The following is a 15,227-nucleotide window of genomic DNA, read 5'->3' as shown; positions in this document are numbered from 1 at the left end:
GCAGTGATTATCTTCTGAACCATTTGTCGAATTTAAATCTATATTACATATTGTATAAAAGTGTGTGTGCAATTAGTTTCACCTAAAATTATCTTACGTAGCTACGTTAGCTTTCTGAATCGTCTTATGGCTTTTATGTTTTAACATAAAATTTGCGTTTCGTTGCGTGCGAAGATACAGGTAGCGTATTAAATAAAATAGGTGTAACGTTTTATATTTTTTATTTAAAATACAGTAGATCACTTTTGCGGAGCACTCTGGCTAGAGCTCTTGGAATCACGCATTGAAGCTGACCGCCTGCGTTTGATCTCTTCCTGGCGACGCACCTATGAAGAAACAATTACCATGAGCAAGAGTATTTTTATTTATAATCAAGTTTTATCCACTAGTTAAACATATTTTAATCTGTGCCTGCATTAATACCTTGATTTGAATATAAACAAATCAAGGGGTAAAATACAGCATTTCAATTTTACAGCACAGTATGATTTCCGTAACTTATTACGGCTGCATGATACCAGCTGTGGGGTTACGTATGTATTCCATAATGCAATGACTAGAGCCAGCTGGAGTACAAATATTTTCAAATAAAAGTAATTAAATGACAAATATATAATTGAAAAGTTGAAACACATCAATCTGTAAGTTACATCAATTTTTGTTAAGGTAATGTTATCTAAACATGGTGGTGGGTGTTTTAGTGTACTACTGACCACTTCTGTACAAGAGTAGTGGTTGTTTAAAACCTCGTTTAATATTCTAGGTTCATACATGTACCTCATAGCAGGTAAATGGAACTATGCATAGTGAAACAATCAATATAGGGAATGAAAATTCAGCTATATGAGTGAAATTTAAAAAGAATTTATCTCTCGGCTTTAACCACTGAGTAACAGATATATAACTCTTAAATATCTGGTCAAGTTACAAATTCTTGAGATCAGAGGTACAAATGCATTAGACATTTTTCCACAACCTAAGTTTGTACAGATTCAGATAGTTTTGTTTTTCTTGGGGTGACTTGAGATTTTATGCTGCAGTTATTTAAAAATAAATCCTGTCTTAAAATTGTTCTCATAATACATATAACTACAAATTTATATTAAAACAAATTAATAATTACAGTTTAAGCCATAAATAACATAATCTCTAACATCTAGAGAATTTTCATTAGTCTTAATAACTTTTCCCACCAATTTATGAAGAACATTATGAATCAGAAAGTTTTAAAGATACATTTTTTTTAATTCTCTATAGAATTTAATTCAAAATACCTTGGATTCCTTCTTTCTCTGTGCAAGCAATTTAGCATATTCAGCCTCAGAGGACTTGCGCTTAGCGAGACGCTTCTTCTTCAGAGCGAGACGATGACGTCTACGCTGCAGAACTACAGGGGTGACTAGCCTCTGGATCTTAGGTGCCTGGTGAACAAGAGTAATGAACATTACATTAGATGAATGAAAATAAAATTATTTTTAATCTGCAGACTATATTGTATAACATAAATGTTAAAAATGTTAAGCACTCTGTAAAAGTAGACAGACAATTTTATCTGAATCTTCTGCTCGGTGCATATTGATTTTCCCTGATGCTGCTGTTTTCAAATATTTATTTATTTAAAAACAATATTGAAATCAGGGTTCTGTAGAGTACTAATAATTTTGTGTGAGGTTTGTCAAAAATAATAATTAATTCCCTTATTTGGTTAAGATTTAGCCTCTTCAATATCAAAAAAAGAAATAATAGACTTCCTGATCCTATATGCTTCATAGCTTACTAAACTAAGCAAATTTTCTAAGCTAAGTCAAGAGCTCAACCTCAGTGTAACTTGGTTAAGGTCTGATTTCATACAGTGGTGTAGCTTTACTGAATTACATTGTTTTTAATTACCTGCACTATTGCTTGTATTAATATTAACAATATATTCATCAAATATTTAACATTGTTCCTGTGTGCAATAGTTACATTAAGCAACCTACATAGTGTTTTGACATAATACATAAACTACATTATGAGAGAAATTTGGGAGGTAAAGAAAACTTGAAATCTGGTTGATATACCTTATGTCTGGGTTTAGCATTTTCTTTTCCTTCCTTGGCTGGGAGCACGCGTTTGACGACATAACGACGTACATCATCTTCTTTGCTAAGGTTGAACAGCTTACGGATTTTGGAAGCACGTTTGGGACCTAGACGGCGGGGTACATTTCCATCAGTCAATCCAGGAATTTCCTGAAAAATGCAAATGTTATTTGGTTTGTTGTTTGATATGGTTTGATTTTTAATGAAAGACAAAAATTATGGCTTTCCTTTTACAGCTTATGGTCATGAAAGTACAGGCATGAGATTTAATGAAATAATCAGGTACATATCCACTCTACCTTATACCTAAATATTAACTACTTTATTACTTTTGAACTTAAATACTCTTTCAGAAAATAAAGTTCATCTCCATATTTGCAGTATAAAGAAAACATCTCTATTGAGACAAATGTATGGTTCTCAGGATATCGCCATTTACATAAAGTCAATGCCTGGAATCCTAACAACCAATTTCACAATATACCCTGGCGCATATAATTACACAGATTTGATGATCTGGGAAACAGTAAGAACAGGGATAAAAGTATTGATGTGAACACTGACTGCATGCATATTTACTATGAATAGATTTCATTCAAACCCTATCCATCAAATTGATATAATTATTATAATCCATGAAACACAACATTCGTAACATTCAATAATCAGAATCTTTGTTTTGTTAAAACCAAATATAATACAATCGTTACATTTACTTGACTTTAACTTTAGTATTCAAATTAACAAAACAAATGTGCCAAATTAAATTAACATATTTTATATGCGGCAGTTATTAACCATATGCACTTTGATTTCTAATATGTAGATACTTAATCTAGAAATTTATTACTAATGTTGGGATTAACTTACCTGGGCACCCTTGCGCACAATAACAAGAGCCAAGACCGAGAGATTGGCGTCAACAATACATCCACGAACTGATTTACGTTTTCTCTCTCCATCGCGGCGCGGTCTGTAACATGAGTGGCCCTTTGACATCAGAAGACGAACACGGCCTGAAAGTAACATCGCATTCATGAGTGCTTTTGAATTATAGCTATGAATTTTAACAAGAGAAATAAGGGCATTGCTTCATTAATATCTCATGAATGTATGAAGGAAACCTTAACCGTAGTCAATACCGTTATTCTGAACAAAATTCAGTAGGCAGCAACAGCACATTTCACAAAACAAATTTTTTAATTGTTCATTATTCTTTCTGCGATCAAGTCTAAATTAAGGGTGGACTTCACTTACTGTTTGTCAGGACGCCCTGTTTCATCGGGAATCCTTGCTTGTCGTTGCCGCCAGCGACACGAAGTACATAGCCCTTCCATTCATCGCCTAACTGATCAGCCTCTACTTCGGCGCCCATGCGCTTTTCGTAAAAGATACGAAGCTTGTGCTCGTCCACCACTTCGAACAACTTCTGGCATCCCGTTGCCGGGTACGAAACGTTTAACTACAAAATACAAGAGGTTATAAACATTCCGCACTTCGTTACACAAAACAAATTTCAGTTGTTTAGCCATAAAGAAATGATCTAATCGTGGAACTTTATTCAGAAGACACAATAGTTAAGTCTCATTTCACAATAAAAATTTAACACGGCATGAGTATTAACTCCAAAAGACTCAATTTCATCTAAATTCTTCACTACAATCAACAAGTGAAATATCATTGTTTTTATATAATATGTTGGTAAATTTAATTAAATACACTCTTAACGCTTTATTTCTCGTTAAAACTTAGGTAAAAATACGAAAAACTTTTATAGAACCTTCATGACTGCGGTCAATCCCGTCGAACGTCAGCCATGAAAAAGACCAAATGTGTCAGTGCTGCCAATTGCCAAACGATTGCCGCTTCAGAAAATTGAGAAAATAATAAAATCAACCCTTTTCGACCAACAATCATTTATTGATTTAAGAAACCCTAAATAGTTATTGAAAATCGCTAGATTTTTATTATAAGAAAGCTGTAAATTAATATTTAGTCGCTACAAATAATAATCAGTGTGTATATCTCGATTACTGGAGCTCTTACTCTATGTGATCATTTCTTAAGAATTGATTTATTAGATTAAACAAAACCTTTTATATACAGGATGTACTTCCAAAAATATTTTTTTCAATCTAATTTTACATTAAATCGCAAATGTAATTGAGTATGTAATTGACCCAAGTTGAGTTTTTCTCCAAATCACCACCACCCCGCCTATTTCTGCCGTGAAGCAGTAATGCGTTTCAGCTTGAAGGATGGGGCAGCCGTTGTAACTATACTGAGACCTTAGAACTTATATCTCAAGGTAGGTGGCGCATTTATGTTATAGATGTCTATGGGCACCACTTAACACCAGGTGGGCTGTGAGCTCGTCCACCCATCTAAGCAATAAAAAAAAAATCAGTGACTTTTGGACGAAAACCCAGGGAGCTTGTGGATGAATTAAGGCGATGCTCGACTTCTGCGAGTCCACCATCTCGCAGAAGGAGGCGGCGGAACGAGAGAGGGAGAGCTCTTCCCTTTCCGCACCGATCCGTCGCCGTCGAGCCGGGGGCCGGAGCGGAGGCGGGAATACGCCCGTACGTCCCGATTGAAAATGGTACGTTTGAATAATAAACATGAAATTTTTACTAATGGGTAGCTAATACAATGTAGAATAATTTCAAGAAAAATAAAGTAGGTATTGGGGCATCTTTTTCAGAAATTTTAGGATTGTCGTAAAAATTTATGAAAAAATAACAGATTTATGCTAAAAAACATATTTATTTTCAATTGAGGGGGGGTTTTCTCCCACTTTTTCATTTTATGAGGACGCCTAAATACTTCCCATCATTATGAAATTTGTTTAACCACCATAGATCATTTAGTTTAAAAGTAAACAGTTTTGTTTACACCGGAGTCACAGTAGTGAACAAAAAAATTAAAAACTCCATAAAAAATTACAAAAATATTTAGCATTTTTTAATATATATCCCTCGATAAAATTAAGCATAGATTCCCTCATTTCGATATAAGAAATCACACTGTATACGCTATGACATCGGCCTTGTTTGATTTTTATGTAAAAATATTATACTGTATGAAGTGATACCTTCGCCTTTTCTGTTGAAAAAATGGAACTACTACTACTCAGCTGTGAGTGCTATGACACAAAGTGATAAACAATGATAATACATTCATCTTAGCGATTGGCATAAAATTAATTTCAAAAAGAAAGTAAAACGATATAAAACGTTGTAGGAGCATTGAGTAAAAAAATATATCAAAAACTCGATTTTATTGTGTTGAAAATATGTTGGAAGCACAAAACCAAACAGAAATAATACAGTATGTGCCGTTTTCGTCTTTCGTTCATCCATCATTCTGGCATACCCTCACTGAAATGAAATTAGAAGTAGACAAATTAAAGGAAACTACCAAACAAATATTCGGCAGATTTACATACCGCTGTGATATTGGCTCTGTATTTGAAGTGGATGGTACCTCATTCAATAAGTAAGTGCAATTTAAATTTAACTTTAAAGTTGTATTTCAAAATAATTTACCAATTAAATTGTGTGAGAGAAATAACGAGACTACGTGAAATATGAGGTCTTCATCGTTATCAGTCATAACAAGAATATGGTCCTGCTAGCGTAGCTGTGACATTGTGACATTAATTTGTCTGATATTAATTTCCAGTATCATTGGCACACCCTCTATACAAAAAAATAACATTGATTATTTTGCCTAAAAGTACTTTTCTTACATATCAAAATGAAAGCCCTTATTGGAAGACCTTATATTAAACACTTCCTGTTATTTTGTACATTTTTGCTGTTGTTTTTTTTTATTTGTGTAGATGCAGACTGCCTTGTAGCAAATTATTATATTATTAGTAAGTGAGGACTAGGTAAGTAAGAAAACTCTTTAATTGAGAGTAATGGCCTGGACCCACAGAGAGATGTAGATTCCTATGTATTTACTGCATGCACTCTATAAAATACTGCTGCTTATCTACAAGCAACTATAAATACAAGAAGAAGATAGGAAAAGGAGCTGAGCAGGGTGTAAAGTTCATAATTCTCCAACCTATTTCTGCCGTGAAACAGTAATACATTTCGGTTTGTACTGTAAAAACTGAGATCTATGAACTCAATGGAATATAAATATCAATGGGCTCCAGTAACACAAAATTAAATGATGGATATCATGTTATTTATGATTACTTACTTACCTCAGATTATTGAGTAACCAAAACATTTCAACATTAAACATGTCCAATCATATGCAACTCTTTTCAGGACACCTCATTTAGAGCAACAATATCATCATGTGATGGGTACAATAATGAACAAAAACACTATTGAAGACTTCAAATCTATAGATAAGGCTTCATTACTAAATTCAATAGGCGAAATGATATGGTCCAACCTCAGGGAGAGAACTTGGATCACAAATCCTAGTGCCTTGTTGAATTTCTTCATACTCTCATTTGCTGTAAGTATTAATTAGGAGAGTATAAGTAAGGAGAAAACATGTTGCGTTGACCCCAGTTCACTAAGAGAAGGGCAGGAGAATGATAATTAATAATAATATGTATTTATTCATAAAGCATACTCAACACTAAGATAGATCTTAAATAGCAGTTTATTTAAATGCTTATGCACCACAGACATTGCAAAAGTAAAAAATTGTTTTAATTTAAATTTCAGGATCTCAAAAAATTTCATTATTACTACTGGTTTGCGTTTCCTGCACCCAGCCAACCCACCGTTCACATGAAAGGAAGAAGCACGAAAATCTCAGATTACTTCAACAACAAACAATTAGAAACTCTATCTCAATGTTACAAATCACTTGAAGAAAACCAAAAGAACTTTTTTGTTGTAATCAAGAAAAATGATGATCTCTCAGTGAAGAAATTATCAGAAGTTTTCGATGTTAATAGTGCTAACTGCATTGACCTAGATCTCGTCAGTACATACTTTGTTTTTGCTGATCCAAGTAATGGATGCAACCCTGGTTGGCCACTAAGAACATTCTTAGCCGCACTGTTGGAATATTGTCCTGAATTGGCAAAGTCAACTTTACAAGTTATAGGGTTGAGGAGTTCAATGAATGGTGATTTCATAAAAAGCCTAGTTTTCTCCATTGAAATTCCACAGGTCAGTTGGTGATGCAAACTTTGTTTTACATTAATTCTGATTTTGTTTCTGAGAATTGTGTCTGAGATATATAACCGGTTGGAAAATAAAACTTAACCACCTGCTAAGTGGCTGTCACATCACACGTCAGAAAATAAGTTTTTGATTGCCTTCAATGGCATTTCATGGTATTTGGTGCGTCATTGTAAAGGGTACCTGCCACAGACATTTGCCTACCTCTGAACTACTCTAACCAAATTTAAAGGCTGAGGCAAGTTCACTCAGCTGATATTACGTGTAAAATGACTCCTAACGCAACACTTAAGCTTCACTAGATTTGAGCTCTACTTCGGTGGGGGGAGTGGGGTGATGCGAAAACTGATTTTCAATTATATGCAGCGATAATTTCCTAGATTTTCCTTTATTTTTTAGGACATCAAGCCAGTTGAGAGTGCTGGTTGGGTAGGATGGGAAAGAAACGATAAAGGCAATTTTGGACCCAGGCTCGCTAATATGTCTACCTCGATGGATCCTGTCATGTGAGCTATTGCAGAATTCGTGTTAAAATTTAATTCAATTCATTCACTAATCATTCGATTTTCAGAAATAGAATTTCTTTAGAATTTAAAAAAAAGCAGCCAACATTAAAAAAATGTCAACTTTACCTTTATTTTAATTTCAACTCGAAAGTACATACAGTTTTAAATGCGTTATGATTAACCAGTAAGGTAAGGGAACGTACCCATACTACGTGACCAATTTTTTTAGTTTTTTCGACCTCTCCCTCCCCTCGGTGATCACTCGTAGTATATGCCAAGCCCCCCTCTCCCTCTTTAGTTTTCACGTATTAATTCATAATTATGATTTGTAATCATTTCACAGGCAAAAAAAAAAAATTGTTTCATACTCGTCTTTATTGCATAAGACTGCATACACACTTAAATTACTAGTGAATTATGCAGTGAGAGTTTACAAAGCGCTAAACACTGCGCGCTATATTCGAATATAGGTCGTAAAAGTACGAGATTTCTCTGACTAAAATCGACTACGTGACAAAAACCTGAGCCAACCCCCCGCTTCTGTGAATGACCGTAATATTTTAAAGACTTCGCTCCCCCCCCCCCCCCCCCCCCTAAACGGGTCACGTAGTATGGGTACGTTCTTTAACAGTTTTTATTATGACGCTAATATTATCCTAAGAAAATATTGTAAATTTCAGATTGGCAGATACGTCATCAGATCTGAATATAAAGTTGATGAAATGGCGTCTAGTACCTGATCTGAATGTAGGTGTGATGAAAGATACGAAATGTTTGTTATTGGGAGCCGGTACACTTGGTTGTCACGTGGCGAGAAATTTATTAGTAAGTTATAATATTTATAAATGATTGTTTTGTACCTATGTGAATTAATACTACATCAGATTTAGTGTGTGTGAGTTTCCCAGATATGTGTACTTGTTTAAGCTGACTCTTGATAGAAAAAAAACAGTGAAATTATAACTTAAAACAGAAATTCGTATAAAAGCGGTTATTGCAAAAGTAAATCTGACCATAGACTAGTTCTGTGTGCTTAGTGCGAGTTTTTTAACTTTCTCGATAGCGTAAAAGTTAACCCAATTTTGCATGCAGTTGAAACAGCGCCCCCAACGGCAAACGTAGGTAAACGATCCCATTTCATACAAATATGAGCTAACTTTTACGCTATCGAGAACGTTAAAAAACTCTCGCTAAGCACGCTAATGTCGGGAAAACAGCATGAATTAATTAGCTTAACTAATCACAGACAGGTTGATAAGTTTCTTCCAACCATTTGGACTGACAAAGCCTAACTTAAAAACATCCGTGAAAACTTCAATTGCAGGCCTGGGGTTTCCGTCATATAACATTCGTTGACAACGGTAAAGTGTCATACTCGAATCCGACCAGACAAGTTCTGTTCAACTATCAAGATTGTCTCGGGGGAGGCCGAAGGAAAGCCGAAGCGGCCGCTGATAACTTGAAGTCAATCCTCCCGACTACTGTAAGTTTCTTCAAGAGCTATTGGATCGCGGCAGACGGCTTTGAAGTCGTCGTGGCCTAAAGGATAAGACGTCCGGTGTATTCGTGTTGAGCGATGCGCCGGTGTTCGAATCCCGCATGCGGGTACCAATTTTTCTAATGGAATACGTACTTGACAAATGTTCACGATTGACTTCCACGGTGAAGGAATAACATCGTGTAATAAAAATCAAACCCGCAAAATTATATATTACTGATGGTAGGACCACTTGTGAGTCCGCATGGGTAGGTACCAACACCCTGCTATTTCTGCCGTGAAGCAGTAATGCGTTTCGGTTTGAAGGGTATAGGGCAGCCGTTGTAACTATGCTGAGACCTTACAACTTATATCTTCAGGTGGATGGCGCATTTACGTTGTAGATGTCAATGGGCTCCAGTAACCACTTCACATCAGGTGGGCTGTGAGCTCGTCCATCCATCTGAGCAATAGTAATTTAGACGCTAATGATCTATCTGTTAAAAAAAACCCTCTGAATAAGATTTTGGTTCAAATCCGAGATCTGATTGTCATGTGTTCCGATTGAAGGAGAATCCGATGAAGACATTTATGTCTCATAGTTGGCGGCATACACGTTGTCGCGTTTTTTAAGTTCCAAGAAAAACAATAACTAATGTATATAACAGTTTATTTATTTTAAGAAATCACATTTTATTTTTTATTGCTCTTGTAGGAAGACGAGCATACGGCCCACCTGATGGTGAGTCGTTACCGTCGCCCATGGACTTCAGCAATGCCAGGGGCAGAGCCAAGCTGCTGCCTACCGAAACTAACTGCTAAACCTAACTGAAAAACTGAAAACCTAACTGCTCTATTGACAATTACTTTTAATAATTAGAATAGCAAAGGTATAGTAGCGCACATACCGATGCCAGGACATCCTATTGGGGATTCATTGAAAGAGGAGACCATTGGCGATATCAAAAGGATAACCGAGGCTATCTCTGAACACGACGTCGTGTTCCTTCTTCTGGACACGAGGGAGGCGAGATGGCTGCCAACACTCATTGCAGCACAACACCGGAAGGTAAGATTTCTTTGATTTAATTGTGTTAAATCGGTTGACAAAGAATAGTTTGGGGTGTGAGCTACAAGCGATCCACTTTAACTTTAATAATAATATACAAAACTAGCTGACCCGGCAGACTTCGTAGTGCCTCAATCGATAAATAAAAGACCTAAATTTTTGTATAAAATAAACTTAAAACAAACAAAAGGAATCCGTCCGACGGGGGACACATCAAATGAAAAACAAAATTGTTATTTTTATTTAATTCCGAGCATTTACATATTTTATTTATCTACCTTTTAAACCTTCTCTGGACTTCCACAAATAATTCAAGACCAAAATTAGCCAAATCGGTCCAGCCGTTCTCGAGTTTTAGCGAGAAGAAGGTGAAGGAATAACATCGTGTAGTAAAAATTAAACCCGCAAAATTATAATTTGCGTAATTATTGGCGGTAGGACCGCTTATGAGTCCGTACGGGTAGGTACCACCAGCCTGGCTATTTCTGCCGTGAAGCAGTAATGCGTTTCGATTTACGGGGCGGGGCAGCCGTTGTGACTATATGAGACCTTAGAACTCCTATCTCAAGGTGGGTGGCGACGTTTACGTTGTAGATGTCTATGGGCTCCGGTAACCACTTAAAACCAGGTGGGCTGTGAACTCGTCTACCCATCTATGCAATAAAAAAAATACACGACAATTCTTCGTACCTCTATCCTCCATAAAAGAAATCAATATCACAATTATAGCTGATCGCCTCAAGCATCGGACAATTCGCACATTTGGCGGGTAAATTAAAATCTTCCAAAATATAATTTACGAAAAACTAGAGAATCTTTTCGTGTCAGGAAAACAAGTTTCCCATGACTATTATCGATTAGGACTTTTTGCCTTTTCCAGATCGTTATAAATGCGGCGTTAGGTTTCGACAGTTATCTAGTGATGCGACACGGAATTAGCACCTCGTCAGAAGAGGTCGGTACTCTCGATAAACAATACATCGAAGGCCGGTACCTCGGTTGCTATTTCTGTAATGACGTCACCGCACCTGGCAATGTGAGTACACTTGATTCAGGAATGTCGTCGGTACGTGATGGTTGGTTGTTAGGACTTTATTTATTTATTTTGTATTGTGCTCCACCGCTTCGTCATCGTTGTGTCAAACCAGACGTCCGATTTAAACCTCATAATCGAGAATTAATATTCCATCTCCCACGATTCCAATATCCTCGACATTAGACATTTTTTTAAGTCTTTCTATATAAATAAATATAAAAATATGTTTGTTGAAAAACGCTTTAATTGAAAGCAGGCCGTAAATTTTTATGTACCCACTTTAATCATATTTATTCAATGCACATTACCATCGTCATAAAAAAAATTAATTACAAACTTGAAAGCCTAACAGGAAAATGCTGGGTATTTTCATCAAAGATGGTTTGCGTTACATTTCCATCGCCCAAACTCCAATCATTTTCAAAGATTGAAATGGGAAAAAACTTACAGCTTGATAATCAATAACACCAAGAGCATTGTTATTGTCGTGACGATTACTTCGAGATATATACATATATGGCATTATCATCAAATCCTCCGTCCTACCATGAACATCAAATCCGTTTGTTTGCAGTCACTGAGAGATCGCACGTTAGATCAACAGTGCACCGTGACCCGCCCCGGGGTCGCGGCGGTGGCCGGCGCTCTGTCCGTCGAGATACTGGTGGCGTTGTTGCAGCATCCGAAAAGGTAACGTGACCTAACTATGCTCTAGGGCGGACTATCATGCATTAAGGCCGGGCCACACGATGCGGTGCGGCTCCGGCACGACGCGTGAGCGATGTCGCAACGGTTTCCTAAATATAAAAATGTATGGTATTGCACACGGCCTCTCCGGTTCCGCTTCGGTGCCACACCACAGGCGCACCGGACAACGGCGCGGGGAAGACGAGGCGGGCAGGGGTGCAAGCAGTGCGATGCTGCAGAGGCTTCTTGTGTGTGCGCACGGATAGGTACCACCACCCTGCCTATTTCTGCCGTGAAACAGTAATGCGTTTCGGGATGATGAGTGGGGCAGCCGTTGTAACGATACTGATACCTTAGAACTCTTATCTCAAGGTGGGTGGCGGCATTTACGTTGTGGCTCCGGAGGTAGGCCGTGAGGTCGTCCATCCATCTAAGCAATAAAAAAAAACTGCATAGTTGTTTGTACTGGGACAAGCCAAGCCTACCCTGTTGAGGTGCCGCAGCGGCGCCGGCCCCACGTCGTAGGAACGTTGCGACGCCGCATTGTTCATGTGTCTGCCAGTGCGGTGCCGAGTAATGCGGTGCGGTGCCGCCCCGTGTGGCCCGGCCCTTACGATATATCTAGCTTGGGCAGTGTTCAAAATAAAAATTGAGTGAGACATTGAAATAAATAATACCTAAAGGCTTTGTCAAATGTCATTTTAGTCGTAAAATTTCATTTTAGCGTTCGAGTGAATGTGTATTAAAATACTGGATAATGCCCGAAAATTTTATAGAATTAGTTAGAAAATACACATGCATATACAATGCCACGTAGTTAGAAAATACACATGCATATAAAATGCCACGTCTGAATCACTCGACATCCTAATACTTTTCAATTTTCACATTGCTATCGAGAGGCACTATGATTTGGCGAATGTTACGTTGCGTCAAGGATCGTTGGACTAGTCAATTTGTGTGACATGAAAAGAGCGCGACGTTAAAACGCAGCACTAAGTACGCTTTATGTTTGATGAAGCCTTTATACGGATCGGGAAATAGTAGTAGCAGGAGTTCGAGGATTATTATCAATAAATAAAGACTATTACTTTAGGATCCCTGAGCGTACGTGCACGTTGCCGTTAACTGGCGGGCGTGGTGGCGGATTTCGAACCATATGGCGTATTATTAAAGAGTTGCCATAAGACGTACGTGCGCTGTGCATAATGGGTGCGCTAACAACTCTACACTACCAAATGTGTGAAGTTCTAGAAGTTGTCGGTCTATGTTCAGCTTGGAGTACCGAAGGGCCCGTATAAATTTAACTAATTAAGACTTTTATTTATTTATTTATTGCTTAGATGGGTGGACGAGTTCACAGCCCACCTGGTGTTAAGTGGTTACTGGAGCCCATAGACATCCACAACGTAAATGCGCCACCCATCTTGAGATATAAGTTCTAAAGTCTCATATAAAAGTCTCAACTACGGCTGCCCTACTCTTCAAACTGAAACGAATTACTGCTTCACGGCAGAAATAGGCAGGAAGGTGGTACCTACCCGTGCGGACTCACAAGAGGTCCTACCACCAGTAATTACGCAAATTATAATTTTGCGGGTTACATTACCGACGCTCACAAGTCGAACGTGAATCAGTACTAAAATCATTCCGTACCGTTAATTCATTACATGTCGCTTGTGCTTTATAGAGTCGATGCCCCGGCCCTGTACAATTTTAATAAGACCGAACAAGAGATTCCGTCGCAAATCGAAGGAGTCTTGGGCGCCGTACCTCATTCGATAAGAGGATTCCTGCATTCGTACCAAACGATCGCACCGACATGCACGAAATTCAAACAGTGCATCGCGTGCTCCGACACTGTGATAAACAAGTACAGAGAGGAAGGATTGGATTTCCTTCTGAACGTATTCAACAGCGGTAGTTATTTGGAAGAAGTAACTGGCTTATCGGCTTTGCATTTAAGCGCTGAAATGAGCGAGGTAAGTTTTTATTATTTTGTTACGCGCTGGGGTTCAGGATAAATAAAAATTCTACCGAAGTGTAAAATTAAAACTGTATTTACACTTAGAACACTTAAAACACTTAACGAATACTTTAAAGTTCTCAATTCACTTCTTCCGCTTCGCTTCAGGTGATCCGTTGACTGTATCTCTTTTGAAGTCAATACGACATCCCTAGATTTATCGAGAACATTCTGGGCAAGTCGAGCTTCGATGTGTTTCCACTATCTTACAATAGATGGCGTTGTACTTCTCGAGCGTTTTCGAAGTTACTAGTTCTTTTGATATTCGCTCGGCTATTCGGCGATAGACGGCGTTACTCTTACCGGCGTAACAATATATTTAAACAAGACGAATAAAGTAGGATTTCGACATGCAACCTAGCCCATAGACACAGCCCATTGAGTATCTCGCCGGATCTTTTCAGTGGGTCGCGATTCCGATCCGGTGATAGATTCAGCGAAGCACTGCTCTTGCAACATTAGCAATTCTCTCAGGTTGAACCCGTAAAGTCAACTACCAGTCCGAGTGTAGCTGGAATAGTCCCTTAGGCTACCACCAGCCCTTACATAGGAAAAAAGATATATGTGGGATTACAGTAAAGCACGCCTCAATCGATTCTAAAACGGTTTTTGCAGTTCTTTATTGATTGTTTAAACTAGGATATTCATTAGACACTACACGAAAACCTTGAAGCTAATATTTAAAAAAAAATTGTAAACTACTTATATTACCTATAATAAAATAGAAATTCCAGACAATTTATCGATTTATCTTTTTTCAGATATTGACATTAACCGATGAAGAAGATTAGAATGTTTTTAAATGAGGCTTTTATCATCATGTATTTAATGCATTTATTTATTAAGCTGTAAGTTATAGGGTTGCGAACGTTCTTATGTTATAAAGCATTAGTGCTTGTGATATTTTATTGTCCTCAGTATGTTATTAAAAAAAAAAAGACATAGGTGTTTTATTCTGGAAATGCTAAAGCCAAATTTTCGTTTTGGTGACGTCACAGTTCTGTAGATATGACTGTACTTATAATGCTGGGACCACACTGCGTTATGCGCTATTTGTTATGTGACTATCGCCGTATTTGCCAAAATATCTGTTAAGCGCGCAAACAACAAACATGCCATCCACACTTCGAACTTGTGCGCTGAATTATGCCAAATAAGGCAAATATGTGTCTTGTTTGCGTGG

The 15,227-nt window shown here is 37.5% G+C and overlaps 2 protein-coding genes across 2 annotated transcripts; one reads left to right on the top strand and one right to left on the bottom strand.

Annotated features, from left to right (window-relative positions):
* Positions 1-204: 204 nt before the first annotated feature.
* RpS6 (ribosomal protein S6) lies at positions 205-3,888 on the bottom strand. The gene is given in 6 exon segments (NM_001044101.1): positions 205-326; positions 1,275-1,421; positions 2,061-2,231; positions 2,952-3,097; positions 3,339-3,543; positions 3,862-3,888. Coding segments are annotated over 6 exon segments (762 nt in total). The 5' UTR covers positions 3,868-3,888; the 3' UTR covers positions 205-239.
* A 1,312-nt stretch (positions 3,889-5,200) lies between these two features.
* Positions 5,201-14,986, top strand: LOC101745625 (ubiquitin-like modifier-activating enzyme ATG7). The gene is made up of 11 exons (XM_004929571.4): positions 5,201-5,579; positions 6,368-6,563; positions 6,779-7,231; positions 7,643-7,749; positions 8,430-8,574; positions 9,074-9,232; positions 10,107-10,295; positions 11,176-11,331; positions 11,906-12,021; positions 13,709-14,000; positions 14,806-14,986. Exons 1-11 carry the CDS (start codon positions 5,377-5,379, stop codon positions 14,833-14,835), a joined length of 2,046 nt encoding a protein of 681 aa, XP_004929628.1. The 5' UTR covers positions 5,201-5,376; the 3' UTR covers positions 14,836-14,986.
* Positions 14,987-15,227: the final 241 nt, after the last annotated feature.

The sequence above is a fragment of the Bombyx mori genome, chromosome 21, assembly GCF_030269925.1.
Source record: "Bombyx mori chromosome 21, ASM3026992v2".
Taxonomy (NCBI): domain Eukaryota; kingdom Metazoa; phylum Arthropoda; class Insecta; order Lepidoptera; family Bombycidae; genus Bombyx; species Bombyx mori.
The sequence above is the reverse complement of the archived record's forward strand: the minus strand, read 5'-3'. Positions and strand labels throughout refer to the sequence as shown.

What these genes read in the sequence shown, in the direction of transcription:
- LOC101745625 (XM_004929571.4), top strand. Translation starts at nt 5,377, where the DNA reads ATGTTGGAAGCACAAAACCAAACAGAAATAATACAGTATGTGCCGTTT. An exon ending in TCTCCATTGAAATTCCACAG is followed by an intron (nt 7,232 to 7,642) that starts GTCAGTTGGTGA and finishes TTTATTTTTTAG; the next exon opens with GACATCAAGCCAGTTGAGAG. An exon ending in TTGTTGCAGCATCCGAAAAG is followed by an intron (nt 12,022 to 13,708) that starts GTAACGTGACCT and finishes TGTGCTTTATAG; the next exon opens with AGTCGATGCCCCGGCCCTGT.